The sequence below is a fragment of the Erpetoichthys calabaricus genome, chromosome 18, assembly GCF_900747795.2.
Source record: "Erpetoichthys calabaricus chromosome 18, fErpCal1.3, whole genome shotgun sequence".
Taxonomy (NCBI): domain Eukaryota; kingdom Metazoa; phylum Chordata; class Cladistia; order Polypteriformes; family Polypteridae; genus Erpetoichthys; species Erpetoichthys calabaricus.
In genome coordinates this window covers 18,760,292-18,782,892 of record NC_041411.2, presented here as the reverse complement: position 1 = coordinate 18,782,892, position 22,601 = coordinate 18,760,292, and the positions used below count along the sequence as shown (strand labels likewise).

At 39.6% G+C, this 22,601-nt stretch overlaps 1 protein-coding gene across 1 annotated transcript; it reads right to left on the bottom strand.

Annotated features, from left to right (window-relative positions):
- Positions 1-16,782: 16,782 nt before the first annotated feature.
- On the bottom strand, positions 16,783-19,563 carry cldn5a (claudin 5a). The gene has a single exon (XM_028825071.2). The coding sequence runs from the start codon at positions 19,341-19,343 to the stop codon at positions 18,699-18,701; it is 645 nt and encodes a 214-aa protein (XP_028680904.1). The 5' UTR covers positions 19,344-19,563; the 3' UTR covers positions 16,783-18,698.
- Between the last annotated feature and the right edge of the window lie 3,038 nt (positions 19,564-22,601).

Sequence of the window (22,601 nt, the reverse complement as noted above, 5' to 3'; positions counted from 1 at the left end):
TGGAAGCATAAGAGTCCAGACCCCCCATTTATCTTCCACCTTGATCATTCTTTTAGCTGCTCCCTTACTTTCAATGTTCTTTTGAAGTTACTGCTTTTGCGCTGATACAGTAGATCCCACAGTTAGCACTAGCATTAGTTTTCTTCTGTAGGAGTGTACTCCTTGTAGATTTTATAATTAGTATAATACACCTAGGTCCAGAACACATGGTCCTCAATTTCTAACCCACTGATTATGAATACTGATAACAGTTGTCATTTGTCAGTAATGGCTATAGTACACACCAGCAAGTATCCATGTTTTCCATAGTTAATTGGTGTACAGTCAGACAAGCGGAGATCCTATACAGGCAAAAGGATTTATGAAATACCTAGATAAGTATTTAATGTAATATACAGAATCAATAAAGCTGACAGCAGCCTGTATGGTATATAGCTTTTAGGAATGCTTGGCTGCTTTAACCTAATATACATTTTCTCCCTCAAATGATATGAAGAGCAGATGCTCTCTGGTGTTTTAAGGATTTCACAGTCAGTAATTGCAGGGCTTTAATAAGCTAGATATGAGAAAAGAATGACTTTACTACAACAGAGGCTTTATCTAACCAACATGAGTAAATACATCCTTACAGAAGGATGTCACTTTGTGTAAGACAACAGATATTTTTCTTAGTTTAGAAAAATATTTTAGATGGGATACAGTAACTGAAAATTATTAGAAATGTACTTAACTGTTTTCCAAGTACTTTCCGTTGAAGCTCAATGCACTATATTATTTGAAATCCAATTGTGTTTAATTTTTTGGAGAATGCTGAACACAGCTTTTTCTATTTCATTTCCTGGTTCAAATTGCAGTTTTTGATAAGGCAAGTGAGCCATCCTCTATGTGGACTTAAATTATATTTTTTCATATCCTGCTTATCTTATCTTTTCCTCCATGGTTCATCAGGCCTGTAACACCAAGAGCTTTCTTCCGCACCAAAACTATTCTTAGATCAGTCAAGGCCGCTTCTTCCAGTGATTCAGCTAGGCACTGTTCTGTGACCTTTAACTCCTCCTCAAAACAAATATGGAGCCTCAAATGATTTATGCAATAGCTGAGGTAGAGCATATAAATATGGTGGATAAGCAGTAAAACAATAGGTTATTTATTTAAAATCATTACACCTCGAAGTAAAGAAAGTCGCCTGTTTTGATGTCCATATAACACACTATATTGTCAGTTCTTATGTCTTTAATCAACAGGTTATGTTTGCACTTTTTAGGAAGAATATTTACACTTAGGGGAGGGCTTCAGCAAATATGACAGCTTCACAGTTGCATTTAAAAATTAGAAGCCCACTTGAGCAGAGGAAATTCTGTTTTAGCTCATCTTGGTAAAACATTGCTTCCAGGCTTCAAGGCCCCAAATTCGTGGCCAATTTTTGTGCATGAAGACGTGAAATGGAGAGGGGCAAGGCTCAGAGTAATTTCTCATCATTGACAAAGAGGTTCTGGCATATCTGACTTAAGTATGAATCATAAGCCAGTTAATGCTATTATCTAAAAAGGGTAAGATGAGAAATATCAAAGAGATGGTGTCCCAAGTAGGAATAACCTTGTTTATTTGCCATTGGCAGCTTTGGTGGTTAAAAAAAAAAAAAAAAAAAAAAAAAAAAAAACAGTTTTAAGTAATCTTGGCACACGGTGACAATGAAGCTATTATTACATTTAATGATGCTGGCTTCTTGTTTGTGTCTTCTTTTTATATGGTGTCACCTGGCAGAGGAAAAGCTGGAGTTAATGCAAAAGTGACATAATTGTTTGGTGATACTCTCTTCTACTGTAAGTGCAGAAATGGAAAATGAGGCAGTAACTATGCAACACTCTCTCTCCTCCTCAGTACCCCGATAAGTATCAATAACAGATTAACCAGACTCCCATGTGTGACAGCAATTATTGCAGTAATCCTTTAGAACAATCAATTCGCTGGTTATGTTATGTGTTGTACATTTAAATTGAGAGATTTTTTAAAACAGGTTTGTCAAGAAATGTAAAAGCAATAATAATTTAAAAAAATCAAAAAAGAATTAACAGTAAAGAAATAATACATTTGATTGCTCTGATACACATGGAGAAATGGAACCAAATGAATTTGTGGTTTATCAGGCAAATTTAACCAAGTGAACTTAGAAACATGGATGATAATTAAATTAATGTAAAATGTACAATTTGCAACAAAGGGCAGCAGCAAAAGGTTCTGTGATTACAGTATGACTTCACAGGTCCTGGGTTTAGTTCCCTGCCCCAGTCACTGTATGGTATGTGTGGTGTTTATGTGCTTGTAGCCTGCCCATGCGGGTTTCTTTCCACAAAACAATAACATGCTGGCTGAGTTAACTGACATGCATCCTATTCTGATTCATTTTCCATTTTGCATCCAGTCTTGCCATGATTAAATCTGCTTCCCTGTGGTCTTATAATAGAGAAAAGAAGTTCAGAAAATTTATATATTTACAACAACAACCATTGCTTGCTATTTTTTTGTAGTTTCTTTGAAACAGCACTACTGAATGCAGCTTTTACTATTTTTTTTTTGTTTGATTTAGCATGTATATTCTTGAAAAAAAACATGTCAGCCCATTGGCAAACTTGTGAACTACTGTCCACACATGCACTTGTTCATTTATTCATCTATGATGGATGATGTTTAAATATGTACAATATATGTGCTGACATTTGAGGCTTAATCCACATAAAGTATTATCAATATATAGATAGTCTTTCCCTGTTCACTGAGTTATGTTTTCATTTATTTATTTGCATTTGCTTGCTTTTGTTAGTTCATGTTCTCTCATTCATACATTTACTTGTTTATTCATTGTTCATGTTAAGTCTGATTTAAGCTTATGTGCTGTAACAGACGGCCAGGGACCAGGGGAGCTGATGTACACAGGGCACTGCCTCCCCCAGAGTGTTAGATGGTAGCCCCCCTGGGTTGGGGAGGCACCTCGGATCCACGCAGTGCTCCATGAGAATTGGAGTTTGGCACAGCCCTGTTGAGTTCCGTGGGAGCCGACAGGGCAACTGTAGAGCCCTACATTTGCTTTCCACCACACCAGGAAGTACTTCCAGATAATTCTGATGAGCCACCTGAAGTACTCCCAGGTGCAGCATAAAAAGGACCACCTCACTTTACTCGAGGAGCCAGAGTCAGGAGGAAGAGAGACAAAGCTTGCCAGAGGAGGAGTGGAGGTGGAAGGACAGAAAGGAGAGAAGATGAAGTACTGTGTGCTGATACTGAGCTGTAGACTGTGGTTTTATATGGTACTGTGCAGATGGGAGACCTGGGAACCGTTTCCCACTGTAAAATAAAACCATGTGCTGTGCTAGACTTGTGCTTTGCATCTGTTGTGTTGGGTTAGGGGAAATGGTGCACCCGCTGGTGTGCACAATGGTCATATTCATTTAACTGTGCATGCTGTACCTGATGTCTAACCCTTGTTCACCCAGTGTCTTTCTTTCATTTACCTGGCTGTGTCATAACTAATCAATCAAATGCTCCATTCTTATTCATATTCCATACTCCATTCATGTCCAAATATACAGTATATTATATTACTAGCCATGAAACCTGTCAAAGAGAGGAATAATTAAAAAAATATTTGCTATGCCTTGACCTATGTGTACCTTCAACACCTTGACTCTACATTTGTGTATGTGAATATCTCTTAACCGGTGCTCCCTATCACGAGCATGTGTTTGTAAAGCCTACTTCTCAAACTCTGTCATTATTTTTCAAGGTTCCTTTCTCACCTCCTGTTTGCTTTTACACCTGTTTTCTTTGAAGGTGCCGTGTCTGATACACTTTTACTCATACTCGTGTGTCTCTCACACTGTCACTTGCTCTTTTGTTGTATCTCCAAAGCCAAACTGACCAATCAAATTGTTCAGAAGTACTATAGACACAGCCTTTACTGTTTTATTATATAGTAGATAAACTTGCAATTATTTTTAAAATATGCACATGGTACCATCCAGTTAGCCACAAAAAAACATATATGTAATAAGGACAATATTGGTGAGTCCAATGTTCTTTCTTCCTTTTTTAATATTTCTGATGCCAACAGATGTCTAAAAAAGCCAACAGCATTGTCTAAATACCAGCCGTCTAAAATGCCAAAAGTAGATGTTTCCTCAATACACATAGTATCTTTTACAACAATAATTATGTTACTGAGAAGAACACATTAATCACATCAGTTCCTATTGCATAATGTCCCTCTGTGATGCTTTTTTCTACACTGCCATTTTATGTGTTCTGTGTCTGTAATTTTCAAGTGCTGAAGCACTGAGCACCCAGCATTCTTTCTGGTACTTGAGGAGTAGATTTTGTGGAAACAATTGCAGGTTTCCCCTTAACCAACACTTAAAGAAGTCAACATGCACATATATCTGTACAGCAGGCCAACAGTCCTGCACAGTTTTGTGGCTTGAGAGTGCATATCAAACAGACATTCTGCTCTTTGCATTTTAGTACAGCCACATCATTCTTAGTTGACCATCAAAGCTTGAGGCTTCCTGAATCTTACTGACCTGCACTTCTATATCCTCACAGCCACCATTTTCTGAACATCATTTGTCTGATTATTTCAGTTAAACAATCTTAGAGTTTTTAACTTTGAGATACAGGACTGATCAGCCAGACTATCACATCTTTTATGTGACATCTGTTTTAAAATGTTGTTGGGAGGTAATCTTGTTTTTGCTTTTAATTACTTGTAAAACAATCTTTCAAAAGTGTCATGCTTTATTAATTAATTGCACAGTTTTAAACATAGTGTTCATAAACTAGGGGAGGCATACTAGTTTCCTGTGTTGTCTTTTTTTTTATGCAGTACTTTTAATGAAATGTTTTTAGAACCCAAGGTGGGAGACTTTGTTCACATGCCTAAAGACTGGGAGGCATAGCAAAAACAGTCTGGTTTGGCTTTTGTTGGGGTATGTTGGATATTTATCATCATGTTTTAGAGGAACACATCATAGACATGAACTGCAAACCCCTTTACCCCCTCACAGAAGAAAGCTAGCAGACTCCAGGTGGATTTCCTGGGAATTATATGAATGAAGACAAGACAAAACTACTCATACCACGTCAGGGTCTCCTAGGATTATTTTTATTATGTTTTTATTAAAAGAATCTGCTGCTGAAGTATGTCAAAACAAAGGGGAATGTTGTGATAATGCACGCAGGAATCTTGGATGGTTTGTCTGCTGTTACTGAAATGATTGTTTTTTTCCAGCCTTCGGACATAATTGCATTTCATGCATCATCTAGCTTTTGCTGGCAGAAACTTGACCTAAGCCAAACCAGAGACAGGGGAAATAAAATTCTTGTCCAGAAAGAGTCAGCAGGTAAAAAAATATATATGTTTTAGGCCCCACTAATTTCAAGTCAGAAAGCAGCAAGGACAGTTAGTCAAAGATTATTTGTACGAGCCAAATTGTACATTTAACTACAGCAGAAGTTTGAGTTTTCTTACCTGCATAAGACGGTTGTGGTTTAAACTACACTACATTAATCAATGCTTTAATTAAGCCTCAGTATGAAAGAGAAATTAGTTTTTAGGAAACTACAACAAACAGGTGGTGCAGTGGTAGTGCTGCTGCTTTGCAGTAAGGAGATTGTGGATTCGCTTCCTGGGTCCTCCCTGTGTGGAGAGCGCTTTGAGTAGTGAGAAAAGCGCTATATAAATGTAAAGAATTATTATTATTAAAAATTATTTTTATTATTAAACTTTATCCTTTTCATTTTACCAGCGCTTTAGCCCTTTAAACTCAACCCCATTGTTTTTGAAGCTACTGGCAGGACTAAACAATAATGCAAAATTTTAAAAAGCAGCATAAAATCTTTCATTTACTCATTCCTGTAATTGAAGTGTAATGTTTTGCCATGTTGCATACCCCGATACCATGTAGCAATGCTTTTTTTTTTCTTCCCTTAAGACTAGAATTATCAGAACCAATGAAAAAACTTGTAATTCCGGCCCACCTTAAATCCCTTTGTGCCTCTCCGTCAGCGTCCTTTGTCTTCTAAATGTGTCGATAAGCCCAAGCAACAAGCAGCCTGCTATACCATCCCCCCCACTGCCTCAGAACGGGCAAGAAGTTCTCCCAGTTCCTGCCTTGATTGATTATCTGGGAGTGAGCTACCCAGAATTGTAAGGGGAAATAATTTGATGTGTGCTTTGTGTCTACAACAATCTATGTAAACACATCGTTAAAACAGAAAAGTTTTTCATGTTTTAGTAATAAATAACAAAATGTAGACATGAACTGTATAATGTGTGAAGGAAGACGGCCAAATATCAAATAAACACTTTCACCAAAGGTGCAAGTACAATACGACAGCTTCTGTGGTGCTATGGTTAGAACTGCTGATTTATAATCCAGAGGTTGTGAGTTCAAAACCGGCTCCCCGGCAAGTTTACCCTTTTGAGTTGTGAGCTGCTCTTATTGTTAATATTATACAATAAAAACATACATTTGATGTGTGTCTGTAGCAGCCGCTGTAAATGCTAGTTTAGGCATAGTGGTGCAGTGGTTAGTGCTGCTGTCTCATATATCCAGCAGTCTGTGTTTGAATCTTGTGGCTAGTTGTTGCCTATGTGGAGTTTGCTGCATCCCCATAAGGTTGTATTGGGCTTCTTCCCACATCCCTAAAGAAGCTAATACTGGATTAATTAGTCCCATCCAGGGTAGCTTCCTGTCTTGCACCCAGTGCTGCTGCAGCATTCCAAAATGCATTAAGTGTTTTTTAGAAGGTTATTATAACTTTAGGCACAAAAGACTTAATTGAGAAAGGAATTTAATTAAAAGACACAATTTTACTTGTGAACAAAGCCCTCCTGTGGCAAAAACTATTATCCACAGACCTCTGAACTACAAACCTTTGGTTCAGCATATTACAGCTTGATGCATGTTACAACAGGGCTTTCATTGCAGGACTTTATGAACATATCTGATTCTTGTTCTTACTGAACGCTAGCTGTGTTACCCAGCTTCACCTGCAAAACATCCTTAGTCAGTGGGCCTCAATTAAAGTGTTATTGGGTAGTCAAATTTATCAGAAGTACTATGTAACTAAGTATTTTTCTGTTTAAAATATGTGTATTTTTTTTCTTTACCAAGGGCTAATAATATTAGTTCACTTAAGTAGCTTACTGTTGAATATGCTACATACAACCATCAGTGATGTTGATATAGAACTCCATATTAAAGGACATCACCAAATTAGAGTATTCCGTAATAATACAAAAGTGATTTAAACTTTATTCATTCAGAGGTTAAAAATGGTAAAATCTAAACTTTCCATTAGCATCAAAAATTAACATTAGTACTGCTTTGGTAGACATTTATTCAAACCTACTGCATACTAACAAAAATTAAGTTAAGTGCTGCCCTCGGTAATATCACAGGATCAAACTGGATTTATCAAAGGCCGACATCTATCTTCCAATCTCCGACGCTTGTTTAATGTTATATATTCACCAACAAAATCAAACACCCCAGAGATATTACTATCATTAGACGCAGAAAAAGCATTTGATAAGATTGAATGGAACTACCTTTTCACTGCATTGGAGAAATTTGGGTTTGGCCCGAATATTTGTGCATGGATCAAACTACTGTATACCAATCCAGAAGCTTCAGTTTGTATTAACAGCATTTGTTCAGACTACTTTAAGCTAGAACGTGGTACCAGACAAGGATGTCCCTTTTCGCCACTGCTGTTTGCAATTGCCATTGAACCACTGGTGGTTCACTGTCGAAATTCTTATCAGATAAAGGGGATTACCAGAGAAGGACTGGAACAGAAAATTTCTCTATATGCAGATGATATGGTTTTATATATTTCAGACCCAGAAAACACTGTCCCTGCAGTTTTAACAGCACTCACAGAATTTCAAAAGATATCTGGTCTTAGAATTAATCTGAATAAAAGTATACTCTTTCCAGTGAATTCACAAGCATATAATATTAGATTGGACACCCTACCTTTTACCATAGCAGATCAGTTTAAATACCTAGGGGTAAATATCACAAGTAAACATAAAGCTCTTTATTAACAAAATTTTGCCGTGTGTATGGAAAAAATTAAGCAAGACTTGCATAGATGGTCAACCCTTCATCTCACTCTAGCCGGAAGAATTAACGTTGTTAAGATAAATATCCTTCCTAAACTTCTTTTTTTATTTCAAAACATTCCAATATATATCAATAAATCATTTTTTAAGCAATTAGATTCAACAATAACCTCATTCATTTGGAACTCAAAACACCCACGTATCCGAAGAGCGACCCTACAAAGACCTCAGGCAGAAGGTTGCATGGCTCTACCTAATTTTCAGTTTTATTACTGGGCAGCAAACATACAAGCCATAAAAACCTGGACACAAAAAAATGAACATACACAGGCTTGGTCTGCAATAGAAGTAAAATCCTGTAGTACTTCTTTATACTTCCTGATCTGCGCTCCAATAAATGCAAGTTATCGCAAATATACTAATAACCCAATTGTGCTTTACTCACTCAGAATATGGAACCAACTTAGAAAGCATTTTAAGATGGAAAATCTTTTATCCGTGGCACCTCTGCAAGAGAACTACCTCTTTCAACCCTCGCAAACATATCCAGTTTTTAATACCTGGATAAGTTGTGGGATTAAAATGCTCAGAGATCTTTATATAGACAACATATTTGCATCTTATGAACAATTACGTTCCAAATTCAACCTCCCAGCTACACATCTCTTTCACTATCTTCAAATTAGAAATTTTGTTAAACAGAAATTGCCCGATTTCCCCCACCTCGCACCCTCCACCATGCTGGAAAAAATACTGCTCAATTTTGAGGAATTAAACACCATTTCCGCATTATATAAAATCTTATTAGAGGCCCTACCTTTCAAAGACCCAAGAGGACATTGGGAAGAAGATCTCTTAATCAATATATAAGAAAAGCAGAGAATTCACTCGAGCTCCATATGCGCAAAGCATAGAATTATTCAACTAAAAATTATATATCAAGCTCATCTGTCTCGCTTAAAACTGTCCAAAATGTTTCCAGGGCAAGATCCAACCTGCGAACGCTGCAACCAAGCTCCTGCCTCATTGGGTCACATGTTTTGGGCCTGCACCAAACTAACATCATTTTGGACCAAAATTTTTAAGTGCCTTTCAGACAGCCTTGGGGTCACATCCCTCCTAACCCATTAACAGCTGTGTTTGGTGTTCTTCCAGACGGACTTGAAGTGGAGATGGACAAACAAACGATGATTGCATTCACTACACTTTTGGCACGCAGACTTATTTTGTTAAATTGGAAGAATCCTAACTCTCCTCTGATAAGTCACTGGGAAACCAATGTTTTATATTATTTGAAATTGGAAAAAATCAAATTCTCTGTTAGTGGATCTGTACAGAATTCTTTCAAAACCTGGCAGGATCTAATTAATATTATTTTAGAATAAGAGAAATAACTATTACCGCATTTACTTCCCTTCTCCATTTTTTATTTACCTATATATATTTCTTCCTTTCTTTTGTTTATTGTTGCCTTATTAAAAAGCCCTAAGCAATTCTCCTTTGGCTAAGCTCTCCTTCTCAGGGGTGGGGTTTGATTTGTCTTCAATTTTTTTTTTTTATAAATTGATCTATTTGTATGGAATGATTACAGTAAAATTAATAAAAAAAAAAAAATTAAGTTACTAATTACTTGTATTCACTCAAAAGCAAAGTCCTATTCTCTTATCACATTTGAAAAAACAGAATCTCCTTCAGCTAAAGGAAAACATTGTGCTTCAATCTATTCAACTGTGGCTTGGCGCCATTGGTTAATTTTTGAAGTATTTTTTTTAACTTTATTTCCTCTTTTTTTAACTTCAAAAAAAATTAATGCTGTTTGTTGATTGGTTTAGCGAACTTAACGGTGATATGCAGGTAGACAGCATTGCTGGCTTTTTCAATAAAGCAAGGCTATGCATGGATTAAAAAAGCATGCAGTGTAATCAGTTCGTCTCACAAGTAACACACCCCCAGTTCGATGAAGCCAACTATAGCACTGCACAATATTTTTCCTCATTTCCCTCCCTCGGTCTTCTAATTGGGCTGGATTCACAAAGGGGGAACCCCTCCCCCTTCAAATGCTGTCTTGGGGTCATCAAGGAACTTAAAGATAAAACTGGGCCCTAAGGCCACAATGGTTGAGACAGACAATGAAAATGTTATCCCAAAGTGACTGAGAGAAAAAAAAGCAGCATACTCGGCATTTATCGATGCTCTTATTTAAATTCCAGTGAGTGAAGATGAAATCGTCTGGAGCAGGGCACTGGCTGATGAGCAAATGCCAATGCGGGGATTGTAATTCCCAAGGTTGCAGATAAAATGATTTCTTTGTGTGATTACTGCCAGTGCTGTGGAAAAACGGCTGAGACTGTGCATTAGAATATCCCACTCACTAGTGCATTATTAATGACAAATATCAACAAATAAAAAAAAAAAACAGTTGTCGGATAATTTTCTTTTTTCTACAACATCACCAAATTTAATTCAAATCTATTGACACATTTTTGAGATTTTGGAGTATTTTATTTTTCTTTTGTACTTTTCTTTCCCTTAATACTGATTAATCAAAATGTCCTTACTTAGCGGATGGCTATTTCCCTCAATGTACCACTCTGTCAAATTTCAGCCTTTTAGCTAAACGAAAAATAGTGTTTTTGGTTAATGAGTTAGTGAGTGAGTCAATCAGTAAACTTTGCATTATATATTGATAGATTCCATGCACCAAGGCACATAATGCTCAGATTGATTGATTGTTTGAAAAAAAAAATAAAGCCAACTAAAAATCCTATACAAATGCACAAAAACTGTTTTTGTAATATCAGCTGCATATCTAGGTTGAACATAAATGCTGATAGGAGAAGTGGAATCTGCGTTTTTGGAGAATCCTTACTTTCTATTACTAGAGCCACAGGACCAATTAGTAGCGTGGGTGATCTGCTTCAAAAAGCAATCTACTTACATTCACCTCCTTAAAGTCTGCTTATTTCTCTTTGAAAGAACCTTTTATATACTGCATGGTGACAGCATCTCTTCTCATAAAGAGTCACATTCCCATTCCACTAATAACTTTGAATAAATGGTTTCTTGGATTGTGCTTTAAATTCCATCCATCGTCTCCCGCTTATCCGAGGTCGGGTCGCGGGGGCAGCAGCTTGAGCAGAGATGCCCAGACTTCCCTCTCCCCGGCCACTTCTTCTAGCTCTTCCGGGAGAATCCCAAGGCGTTCCCAGGCCAGTCAAGAGACATAGTCCCTCCAACGTGTCCTGGGTCTTCCCCGGGGCCTCCTCCCGGTTAGACGTGCCCGGAACACCTCACCAGGGAGGCGTCCAGGAGGCATCCTGATCAGATGCCCGAGCCACCTCATCTGACTCCTCTCGATGCGGAGGAGCAGCGGCTCTACTCTGAGCCCCTCCCGGATGACTGAGATTCTCACCCTATTTTTAAGGGAAAGCCCAGACACCCTGCGGAGGAAACTCATTTCAGCCGCTTGTATTCGCGATCTCGTTCTTTCGGTCACTACCCATAGCTCATGACCATAGGTGAGGGTAGGAAAATAGATCGACTGGTAAATTGAGAGCTTCGCCTTGCAGCTCAGCTCCTTTTTCACCACGACAGACCGATGCAGAGCCCGCATTACTGCGGATGCCGCACCGATCCGCCTGTCGATCTCACGCTCCATTCTTCCCTCACTCGTGAACAAGACCCCGAGATACTTGAACTCCTCCACTTGGGGCAGGATCTCGCTACCAACCCTGAGAGGGCACTCCACCCTTTTCCGGCTGAGGACCATGGTCTCGGATTTGGAGGTGCTGATTCTCATCCCAGCCGCTTCACACTCGGCTGCGAACCGATCCAGAGAGAGCTGAAGATCACGGCCTGATGAAGCAAACAGGACAATATCATCTGCAAAAAGCAGTGTCCCAATCCTGAGCCCACCAAACCGGACCCCCTCAACACCCTGGCTGCGCCTAGAAATTCTGTCCATAAAAGTTATGAACAGAATCGGTGACAAAGGGCAGCCCTGGCGGAGTCCAACTCTCACTGGAAACGGGTTCAACTTACTGCCGGCAATGCGGACCAAGCTCTGGCACCGATCGTACAGGGACCGAACAGCCCTTATCAGGGGGGCCGGTACCCCATACTCTCGGAGTACCCCCCACAGGATTCCCCGAGGAACATGGTCGAATGCCTTTTCCAAGTCCACAAAACACATGTAGACTGGTTGGGCAAACTCCCATGCACCCTCCAGGACCCTGCTAAGGGTATAGAGCTGGTCCACTGTTCCGCGACCAGGACGAAAACCACACTGTTCCTCCTGAATCCGAGGCTCGACTATCCGACGGACCCTCCTCTCCAGGACCCTTGAATAGACTTTTCCAGGGAGGCTGAGGAGTGTGATCCCTCTATAGTTGGAACACACCCTCAGATCCCCCTTCTTAAAGAGGGGGACCACCACCCCGGTCTGCCAATCCAGAGGCACTGTCCCTGATGTCCATGCAATGTTGCAGAGGCGTGTCAACCAAGACAGTCCTACAACATCCAGAGCCTTGAGGAACTCCGGGCGTATCTCATCCACCCCCGGGGCCCTGCCACCAAGGAGTTTTTTGACCACCTCGGTGACCTCAGTCCCAGAGATGGGGGAGCCCACCTCTGAGTCCCCAGGCTCTGCTTCCTCATTGGAAGGCATGTTAATGGGACTGAGGAGGTCTTCGAAGTACTCCCCCCACCGACCCACAACGTCCAGAGTCGAGGTCAGCAGCGCACCATCCCCACCATATACAGTGTTGACACTGCACTGCTTCCCCCTCCTGAGACGCCGGATGGTGGACCAGAATCTCCTCGAAGTCGTCCGAAAGTTGTTCTCCATGGCCTCCCCAAACTCCTCCCATGCCCGAGTTTTTGCCTCAGCAACCACCAAAGCCGCATTCCGCTTGGCCTGCCGGTACCTATCAGCTGCCTCCAGGGTCCCAGTGCTTTAAATTGACACTATGCATATTTAGACATTTTAGCATTCCCATTCTATACAGTAAAATAAGTTGATCAAATGGTTGGAGATAAGTAAAAGTTATATAATACCTTTTCAGTCAGTCAGTTAGTCATTTTCTAACCTGCTATATCCTAACACAGGGTCACGGGGCTTTGCTGGAGCCAGTCCCAGCCAGCACAGGGCGCAAGGCTGGAACAAATCCCCAGGGCACACACACACACCAAGCACACACTAGGGACAATTTAGGATCACCAATGCACCTAACCTGCATGTCTTTGGACTGTGAGAGGAAACCGGAGCACCCGGAGGAAACCCACGCAGTCACGGGGGGAACATGCAAACTCCACGCAGGGAGGACCCGGGAAGCGAACCCGGGTCTCCTAACTGCAAGGCAGCAGCACTACCACTGCTAATACCTTTTTTATTTTTTCCTTTTCTCCCCACAAGTCTCTGTTGTATTATGCTTCTTCAAAAGCTCCTGCTAAGCTGACTGTACATACTTTGCTGTTCAGACTTCATGTCTTTCTGTTTGTGCCTTTTTGACCACAGGACAGTAGAGATTACCTGTTTGCCCCATCTGAGTACATAGTGTGTAGACTTTAAAGAATGAGTTATTTCCAAAATAGCATGTTTTATGTATATGTTTAACAGACACAATTCAAAACATGTGGTGTAAGGTTCACTTTCTTAGCAAACAGGGTAAACTGCCATTTAACCATTCTGATCCCGGCAGATGATTTGCTGTCAGAGCGTTATGTCATACTGAGGCCCCCAACACTCCCAATTAGATGTGTTGCCCAGTGCTTCAGTCTTGAGAGAGTGCTATTATTTTACACTCCATTAAATATACCCAAAGCCTTTTATTACATGACTTCTGATTTAAATTAGTATGCTATAGTTTAATCATAACAAGTAAAATGACCGAGTTCAGCGGAGGGCTTTTTGAGGCAGAGATAAGAAAAAAAAAAGATTTTTTTCACAGAATAAGGAGAAAGGTTATATTATCCTGAAAAAAACGGGAAGGGAACGCTTAAACATTACAGTCTAAGAAGGAGGCACTCAAACAGTTGAAAGCCCTTCTCCGTTGCCATGACGAGGATTTTTCAGTGATGTGGATGCATGGCATTCTACTCGACGCCTCACCAAAGACCCTGGGAAGGGGAGTTCTTCTGTCTAAAAATCCATTCATTATTATGAACCTAGTAAGGATTGTTGGAAATGAGGTGTCTAATTTGTCTGACTCATCCCCACGGAGAATTGGACTAGAGGAAATGTAATGGCCTGTCAGGAAAGAGTGTGGTGAGTCAAAGCAGACAGGACGGGCAAACTGCTGTGTGTTTGGATGGTGTGAAGAGAGCCCGTAAAAATATTTCCTTCCTTAAGGAGTGTTAGCAAAGCCTCTTACATTTGCATCACAAAACGTTCTGCTAGGTTACTACCTTTTGAAAGACAGTTTGAACAAAAATAAAACATCTTTCACCTGAATGCAACCAAAGTGGCAGCAAACAGTATTTTTAACAAAAGGATCACTGCAGTGATTCCAAGTTCAAAATAAAACCACCCCTACCCCTTGCTTTCCTGCTTTCCTTTCTTCCCTATAAATTCCCTTCTAAGGTATTGTTGTTCTTGCAGACATGCAGCCACATTAAAATGTCTGAAAAAAAGGTTTGAAAAGGAAAAGGAAATAGACTCTGGAAACTTCCTGGTGTGAACGTGACTGCTTGGGTGGGAGATTTCCGTGATGCACCATCCCTGATTCAGCGTTTGTTAAGCATGGTAACCCCCTGCCCGCCTCCCACAGGGACTCATTCTTGTGATGTTTTCCTTATCAGCACAGCTTCTCCTGCTTTCCTCCACCACCCTTTCTTAACCCCATCTCCCTCTCCCCTGCAGCAAAACCATGTGTATGTGTATGCAAATTCCTTTCAACGACAATAACTTGCCAAATATGGGTGCTAAGATGTCTTTGAGATACTGCCCAAAAGTGACTGGAATGGGGATGCTACTTGGCTTGTTAAGAGTCTTATGATTATTCTCACTAAAGCTCTGTAAAAAGTAGATGTCAAAAGGTTGTGCTCATTATGAAGTTCATCATCTCAGATGAAACCCTGCACCTTGTTTCCAGCAGTTATGCCCTAGCAGGTCTATATTACTCTTGTGGGCTGATGCTTCCCAATACTTCACAAGGGCTGCTTCTTCAGTTTTGATCAAAGGCTGGACTGTAAATCTTGGTGTACTAACACCTTTGTGTGTCAGTCAAGTGTCCTATTTACTATAGTACAAAAGGTGACAGTTATGGATGCCAGTCTTTGAAAGAGATGGACTGGAAGCTTCAATGATGCAGGGCTGCAGGTGGACTTAGACTAAGACTGCTAACCTGCATTTTTATAGCATTTTGGGATTGTTTGTAACTAAAATAAAAGTGCAGTTTATACTCACTAAGTGGGATTGTTTGTAACTAAAATAAAAGTGCAGTTTATACTCACTAAGTGTAGATGAAAATAATCATTGCAGGTTTTTTACACAGTGCTGAATTTCACGAGGGAAATATTATATAATTATAAATTCTTTTGTACTATCATATTTAGACAGTAGTTAATTTAAATTATGCAAACAACAACAAAGGCAATGGCACACCCACTCTTACTTGATTAAAATGTGTACAGTACATCTGTGAAATCCAATTAATTTTTGTACTACTCACTTGCCACTGGAAGGCTCAGGTATTAACAAAACACTCTCAACCCTGTTTAATCCAGTTCAGGAGAGCTGCGGCCCATCCTAGCATTACTGGGCACAATTCAGAACACAGTGGTGGACAGGGAGTCAGTCCATTGCAATGCCCCCTCACATGGAGCCCTGTTTAAGTTATCATTTTACCTAAAGTGTGCATCTTTGGGGATGTCAAAGGCAAATAGCCCAGACATGAAGGGATTGGGTATACTCTAGCTGGTGAAAACAGGATGCAGGATTTGAACCCATTAGAAAGTTAAAATAAAACATTATTCAATATTTAGATACCAATATGCACATATTTGTGGTCAATGATTCCATGGTAGGTCTGAGATTCCTGCAATGGATGTATATAACTATGCATATAATATATACATATTATTCGCATGGTCTTGCAGTCTTTTGCTTCTCAACGCTCATAATGTTTGCAATGTGTTTCAGTAGTCACTCCTTATTGATATACCTATTTATAGAAAACTCTGCATCCATTAACTTATGACATAGTGCATGGTTAAGTGAATATAACAGAAACACAAGTTCATTATACAATAATTTAAAGAATATATTATAGTGGTTGTATGTGGCTTTTCTGGGTCTAACATCTTGGATTCTGTCCACTTGAGCTTATCCACAAGTTTAGGTATGTAATTTTAGCTTATAAGGATTGTTGTGAAATGCAAATACACATATGCAGAAATAGTATGGTATTTCTAAATTAAATCAATAATGTATACATTACTGACCAATGGAAAAAAATGATATTATTTATTTAAGTCAGTCTTATTATGAAGGACGTGTCTTTCTGCTTTTTGACAAATCAGTTCCAGACTAAGAAGCCTAAACTATAGACATGTCAATCCAACTCACACTCTTTCTCACAACACATATACACATACATATGTACACACTTATTGTCTTCTCCCTAAACCTGACATTCATTGACAGAACACTCATAAAGTGTATTTATAAACAAATTTAATATGGCACCAAAGGCAGTAACTTTTTTTTCTATGCACATAAAAAAATAACATTCATTGAAAGCCTATTAAAATGCTTATCTACAAAACTGTTCTCTTATGATATTATTGTTTTTTAGCATCTTTCATACACTTTGGCAATATACAAACAGTGTAAGTCATTGTCATTTTGTGACTCTTATGATTTATTATAATAGATTACCCATATGACTGCACAAATGAACAACATTAACCTAAATACCTCCAAAGAGAAATATATGTTGTGATAGACATATAAATGAGGGGAAATGTTTAATAAAATGCACACAGAAATCCCACAGTAAAATTAACAGCCTGATGATGTCCCATTTTTTGTTAATCCTTTTACAAGAGTATGCTGCTGCTGTTTAATAGTTAGTGAGGCCTACCTGATAAATTGTTGAACAGCAAACCTCAAGACTGTTGTTCAGTCTTCCTGTGTGACTGAATGGCTTAACCTGCTATTGTCCACATTGTAGAAATGTGGAGATAAAGGTAACATTAGTGAGCATATAAAGGTCTTCACTGTTAAAAGGCACTATATAAGAGTACTTAGATTTTGTGGAGTTTAGATAAGTATTGCTCTAGGAATTTAAATAAAAATACTGACTGAGGCCAATGTACACATCTAAATCACACAAACTTAGGGCTATATGTTAAAGCTCAAGTTCGAACAAACAGCCTTATGGATGGTTCAATAATGCTGTTGGCACTCCCATTATATGTAAGGTCCTTAAAACTTCCACTTTTGTATTTTATAATTTATTTATTTAATTTTCTACTTCCCTGTAAAATTCAATTCGATTTATTTTCTGAACTAATTCATTCTGTCCATATGAGATTAAAACGCCTGTAAACCCCACCTCTTGCGTCCCAAGTGTAACACAGCGCACTGTGCAAGAAAACAATGCCATCCTCCAGCCTGAAGCACCAAGCTAAAAAATGTATCGTTCTGAAAACAACCACAAAAATACGGCATCCATCTAGGGAAACGCACAAAAAAATCAGTAAAAAATTAATCATCAGTCATTTTCTGCGTGAAAGTATATAAGCGAAGAAGTGAAACGCAATGACATAACAGATACAATGTATGTCACTTCCTATATATACTTACACGACACACAATATCTAATATTGCGCACATATTCTACATTATACACTATGCGTATAAAAGTATAAGGTATATATACACTTGATGGTGTTTCATTTTTCAGTTCGACATTATCAGTCTCGTAGATTACACTGCTCCGATTTCAATTTACAATTCATTAGACATCCGATACATGGTTACAAGTTTGTTAGCGCCGTCTTCAGGTAGCCGATTCGTCCCTTCCTCATCTGTTTTCAGGGAGTGATTTGCTTACACTGAAGGCTGAATGTCCGCAGGGTTTTTTTCAATTCCAATAAAACAACATGAAGCCAAAGTGTTATCCGTCGGGTCTTGTTTTGCGCCCAAAGGTAACTGTGCTATTTGCTAAAGTTCTGCACATCTGCCTCAAAGTTCCACTATTCGGTTTGAAATTTCTTATTGCCACTTGTGAGGGGTTTAAAATGAAGAGCCCTTCTACTATGATTTGTGCGATATAGCCAATGTGAAGTCTCTCGGCTTGTTTAAAAGACGTACTCTGGGAAAGCGGATTGTCACTTTATGGAACAGTTCCGTGATCGGGAAAGGGCACAGAGTTTCCAAAAACGCATGTTCTTTTTCTCTCTCTCTTTTCTTTTCTAAGATAAATAGCCAAACAAAAGAAATACGCTCTACAAGTTGAGAAGTTGGATCCGCGACTTGCTTGTAATCGTTTCAAAGGGTCACGCTCATCATCACTCTGCTCTTAAAAGGGTCTTCACCACCGCGCCTCCACTACTGTAGACAAACCAGTCACACGTAGTTTTTTTTGTCGTAGTCGCCGTTCTGTACAGTTCTCTTGGGGGCCGCATACTTGGCTGAAAAGCGAGCTTGTCTGTTTGGGCATGAACAGCAAAGGACGGCACCGCCAGCGACTAGCAAAGCGCTGGCCGCCCAGCCAATATAGATGGACGCCCCCATCTCCTGTTTCTGATGGTCAGAGACCATCGGGTCATTGAACTCAGCGATGATAGAATTAGCCATCCAGCAGACGGGTACCAACACAAAGAGACCTGATATGATGAAGATAACACCTCCTGCGTTGACGATCCTCGCTTTGTTGCTTTCGTCTGGAACGCATTTGGTGCATTGCGCTCCGGCGACAGTAATTAGTAACCCCAAAGCACCTAGCACAGATGACAGCACCGTCATCGCTCGGGCCAGCTGGAGGTCCCGATGTAGTCCCAACACAGAGTCATACGTCTTGCATTGCATCTGCCCGGTGCTTTGGGCCACGCACGACATCCAGAGTCCCTGCTGCAAGCTCTGACTGACCACGATGTTGGCGCTCAGGTACGCGTTCACCTTCCACATGGGTAGACCGCAGGCTAGCATCTCCATGAGCCAGCCGAGGATTGACAGCACCATCCCGAGGATCTCCAAGGATGCAGACACCATTTTCCCACTTTGTGAGCCTCTCCGCGTGGTTTCTGAGTTCTTTGACTTCAATCCGACTGAGTAGAATTTGTCAGTAGCGCCCCGAGTTTGCTCCTGCAGCAGCCTAGGACTCACTGTAAGGCATCGTCGTCCGCCTCCCTCTGTGTGTCAGACGCTCAGCCACCGTCTACGTGTATTTAACTTTCAGAATGCGCTTGCAGTCCAACTTTTAGAGGAAGGGGCAGAGCTACTGTGTATGAGCGTGTGTATGTGTTTGTGTGTGTGTGTTGGGGGGTGGTCTTCTTCTTTTCAAATCCATCCTCCAATGCAATACAAGGCTGGCTGATTATAAGGAGTAAGGAAAGCAAGGAATGGACAGAGTGGCAACATTTGAATAGCTGGCAGGCATTCGTCGCACGCACAATGAGCGCATAATCCTTAGTGTGCCATCCAGTACTAACGGACTCGCCCAAACACTTTGGGATGATGCCCATGTTTTGATTGGCCCATAACCTGATGAACACTGCAGTTACTTAAACAAACGCTGTCAAATTACGCGTGTGTTCAAAACAGAAAACATTTCAGTACCATTTAGATAAATCATTGAAAATATCTGAGGGATAATCTCTGTGTCCCCCACACCCTAAGAAGAATATGCACCCACCGCAGGAAAAATCCTAATTCAAAATCGTGTTTGGGTCTGTGCATTGAGTGTTTGTGGTAGTTCTCACTGAATCATACACCTGGCAAATTAGAGCAACATTAGAACAGCATGCCACACAATGGTCAGACCATGAAAATCCCTTCATTTTTTACCATGTTGGAAGACACACATCATAATCATCTTCTGCTTAACTATAATTTTATACAGCTTGTACAAATGACATTAACATTAGTGTCTGGCATATGTAACTCTCATGTAATATCAGTCTTGAAGACATGCGAGACAGTCTTTGCATCTTTTCTTAAAATAATTTGCCTGACATGCATTGCAATTCAACAATGACAGTGTGCAAATTTTGTCATAAGTTCTACCAGCAGGCATTTGAAACATAAAGGAGTTTTTTGTATAATTCTTCTAGCATTGATACTTTGTAGATTAATTTAGTATTCAGTATAAAGAACAGTTTATTGTGCCTTGTTCACACAAATTGACAGACACTTAATTCAGGGAGCTGCCATTTGATAAGCATTTCCACCTGCCAGTTTTCAAAAGACACATTGTTAAAAAAAGAATAATAAATAAACACCTGAAAACCATTTAAATTTGTAAATGTATCATATGGAATACAGTTCTGTTATTGATTCAGTAACAAAAACAAAGGGTGATAAATAAATATTGTATTGACCCCCTTCTTTTGACACCCACTGCACGCCCAACCTACCTGGAAAGGGGTCTCTCTTTGAACTGCCTTTCCCAAGGTTTCTTCCATTTTTTCCTACAAGGTTTTTTTGGGAGTTTTTCCTTGTCTTCTTAGAGAGTCAAGGCTGGGGGGCTGTCAAGAGGCAGGACCTGTTAAAGCCCATTGCGGCACTTCCTGTATGATTTTGGGCTATACAAAAATAAACTGTATTGTATGGTACTGTAAATAAAATGTACTATTGTTTGTCTTCTTTTTTATCAGCTATATTAAAACATAAGAACACATCTTTCAATAAAGGACTATTACAATCTAACAAATGGCAGTTGTTACAGTAATTCAGATATTACGAGTTATGCAGAACTTTATTCATATTCTGTTTTTTTTTTTAATTACTGTTTACTTAAAATTCCACACTGAAACCAAATGTATTTATGTTCTAAAGATTTTCTATTTGGAATATTATTCAGAATCATAACAGTAATTGTATATGTAGGTTCTCAGCTGTATTTATTAATAAAACATGAAATAAACCTCCTAGAATGTCATTAATTAGATGCTTTAGAGAAGTAAACCAGTAAATTAATAAAAAATATACATCCGTTCATTATCATAATCCAGTTCAAAGTCACCCAGGCTGGGGCCTATCCCAGCAGCATCAGGAACGGAGTCTCGACAGGACACACTTCTGCTTTAAAGCACTAACACACACACTCTCACTCACTTAGTTTACTGTAGCGTCACAAATCAACTGATCACACGCATCTTTGAAATCCTCACACAGACACAGGAGGAAATGGCAAACTCCACAGATGCAGTGTTTGGGTTAGATTTCAAACAGGACGCTGGAGCTATAAAGCAGCAATACTAACCACGGTGCCCGCATACTACTCATGAGTGAATGCTACTTGTCCTTGAGAATGTGGGAATTTATTACACATCTAAGATAATTTCTTAATATGTGGGATACTGGAAAATCTACTATGTTCACTTGTATGAAGCAGAATTGAATACTTCAGTGCTTTGTTATCAAGATATTCAAATCTAGTAGTAGTCGCTTTGTGGTGTATACAGAGTACTTGTTTGTCTGACCAACAACAGTCTCTACTGTCATAATATACAAGAATGTATTAAAATAATGAACTTAATTTAATTGCTATTTATCAGTTTATTCAGAATAATGCGGAGAGGATTTAAGTGATACTGTTTAAGTTAAATTGTTACATCTTATGAGTTTTGACTTAACGTTTAACATTAAGCCACCATCTCCTTATATTAAAGAACTTTTTCCATCCATCCATTATCCAACCCTTTACATACTAACACAGGGTCATGGGGTCTGCTGGAACCAATCCCAGCCAACACAGAGTGCAAGGCAGGAACAAACCCCGGGGAGGTGACAGCCCACTGCAAGTGTTTAACTCATTCTCCAGCCACTGTAGCAATACAGTAAACTGGCCTGACGAGATCAGCCAGCCAGGGTCTCCATGTACATTGCAAAATCACTGGTAAAAGTACATACATGAAAACAGTGTAAGTATTTATATATGCATACATACACGTTTTCAGAAACATTTGAAAATGTATTAAAAATCAAAAACGGAACTCCCTTATTTATATAAGTATTCAGACCCTTTGCTGTGGCACTCCAAATTGTGGTTGAGTGCCTCCTCTTTTCTTTAATTCACAATCAGATGTGTCTAGAACTTGATTAGAGTTCACCTGAGGCAAACTAAATCGATCAAACGTCAAGGCACATGTGTACTTGTGTATTGAAAGTCCCAAAATTCACACTGCACGTCAGGACAAAAAACAAGCCATAAAGTGATGGAACTCTCTGCAGACCATCCATCCATCCATCCATTTTCCAACCCGCTGAATCCGAACACAGGGTCACGGGGGTCTGCTGGAGCCAATC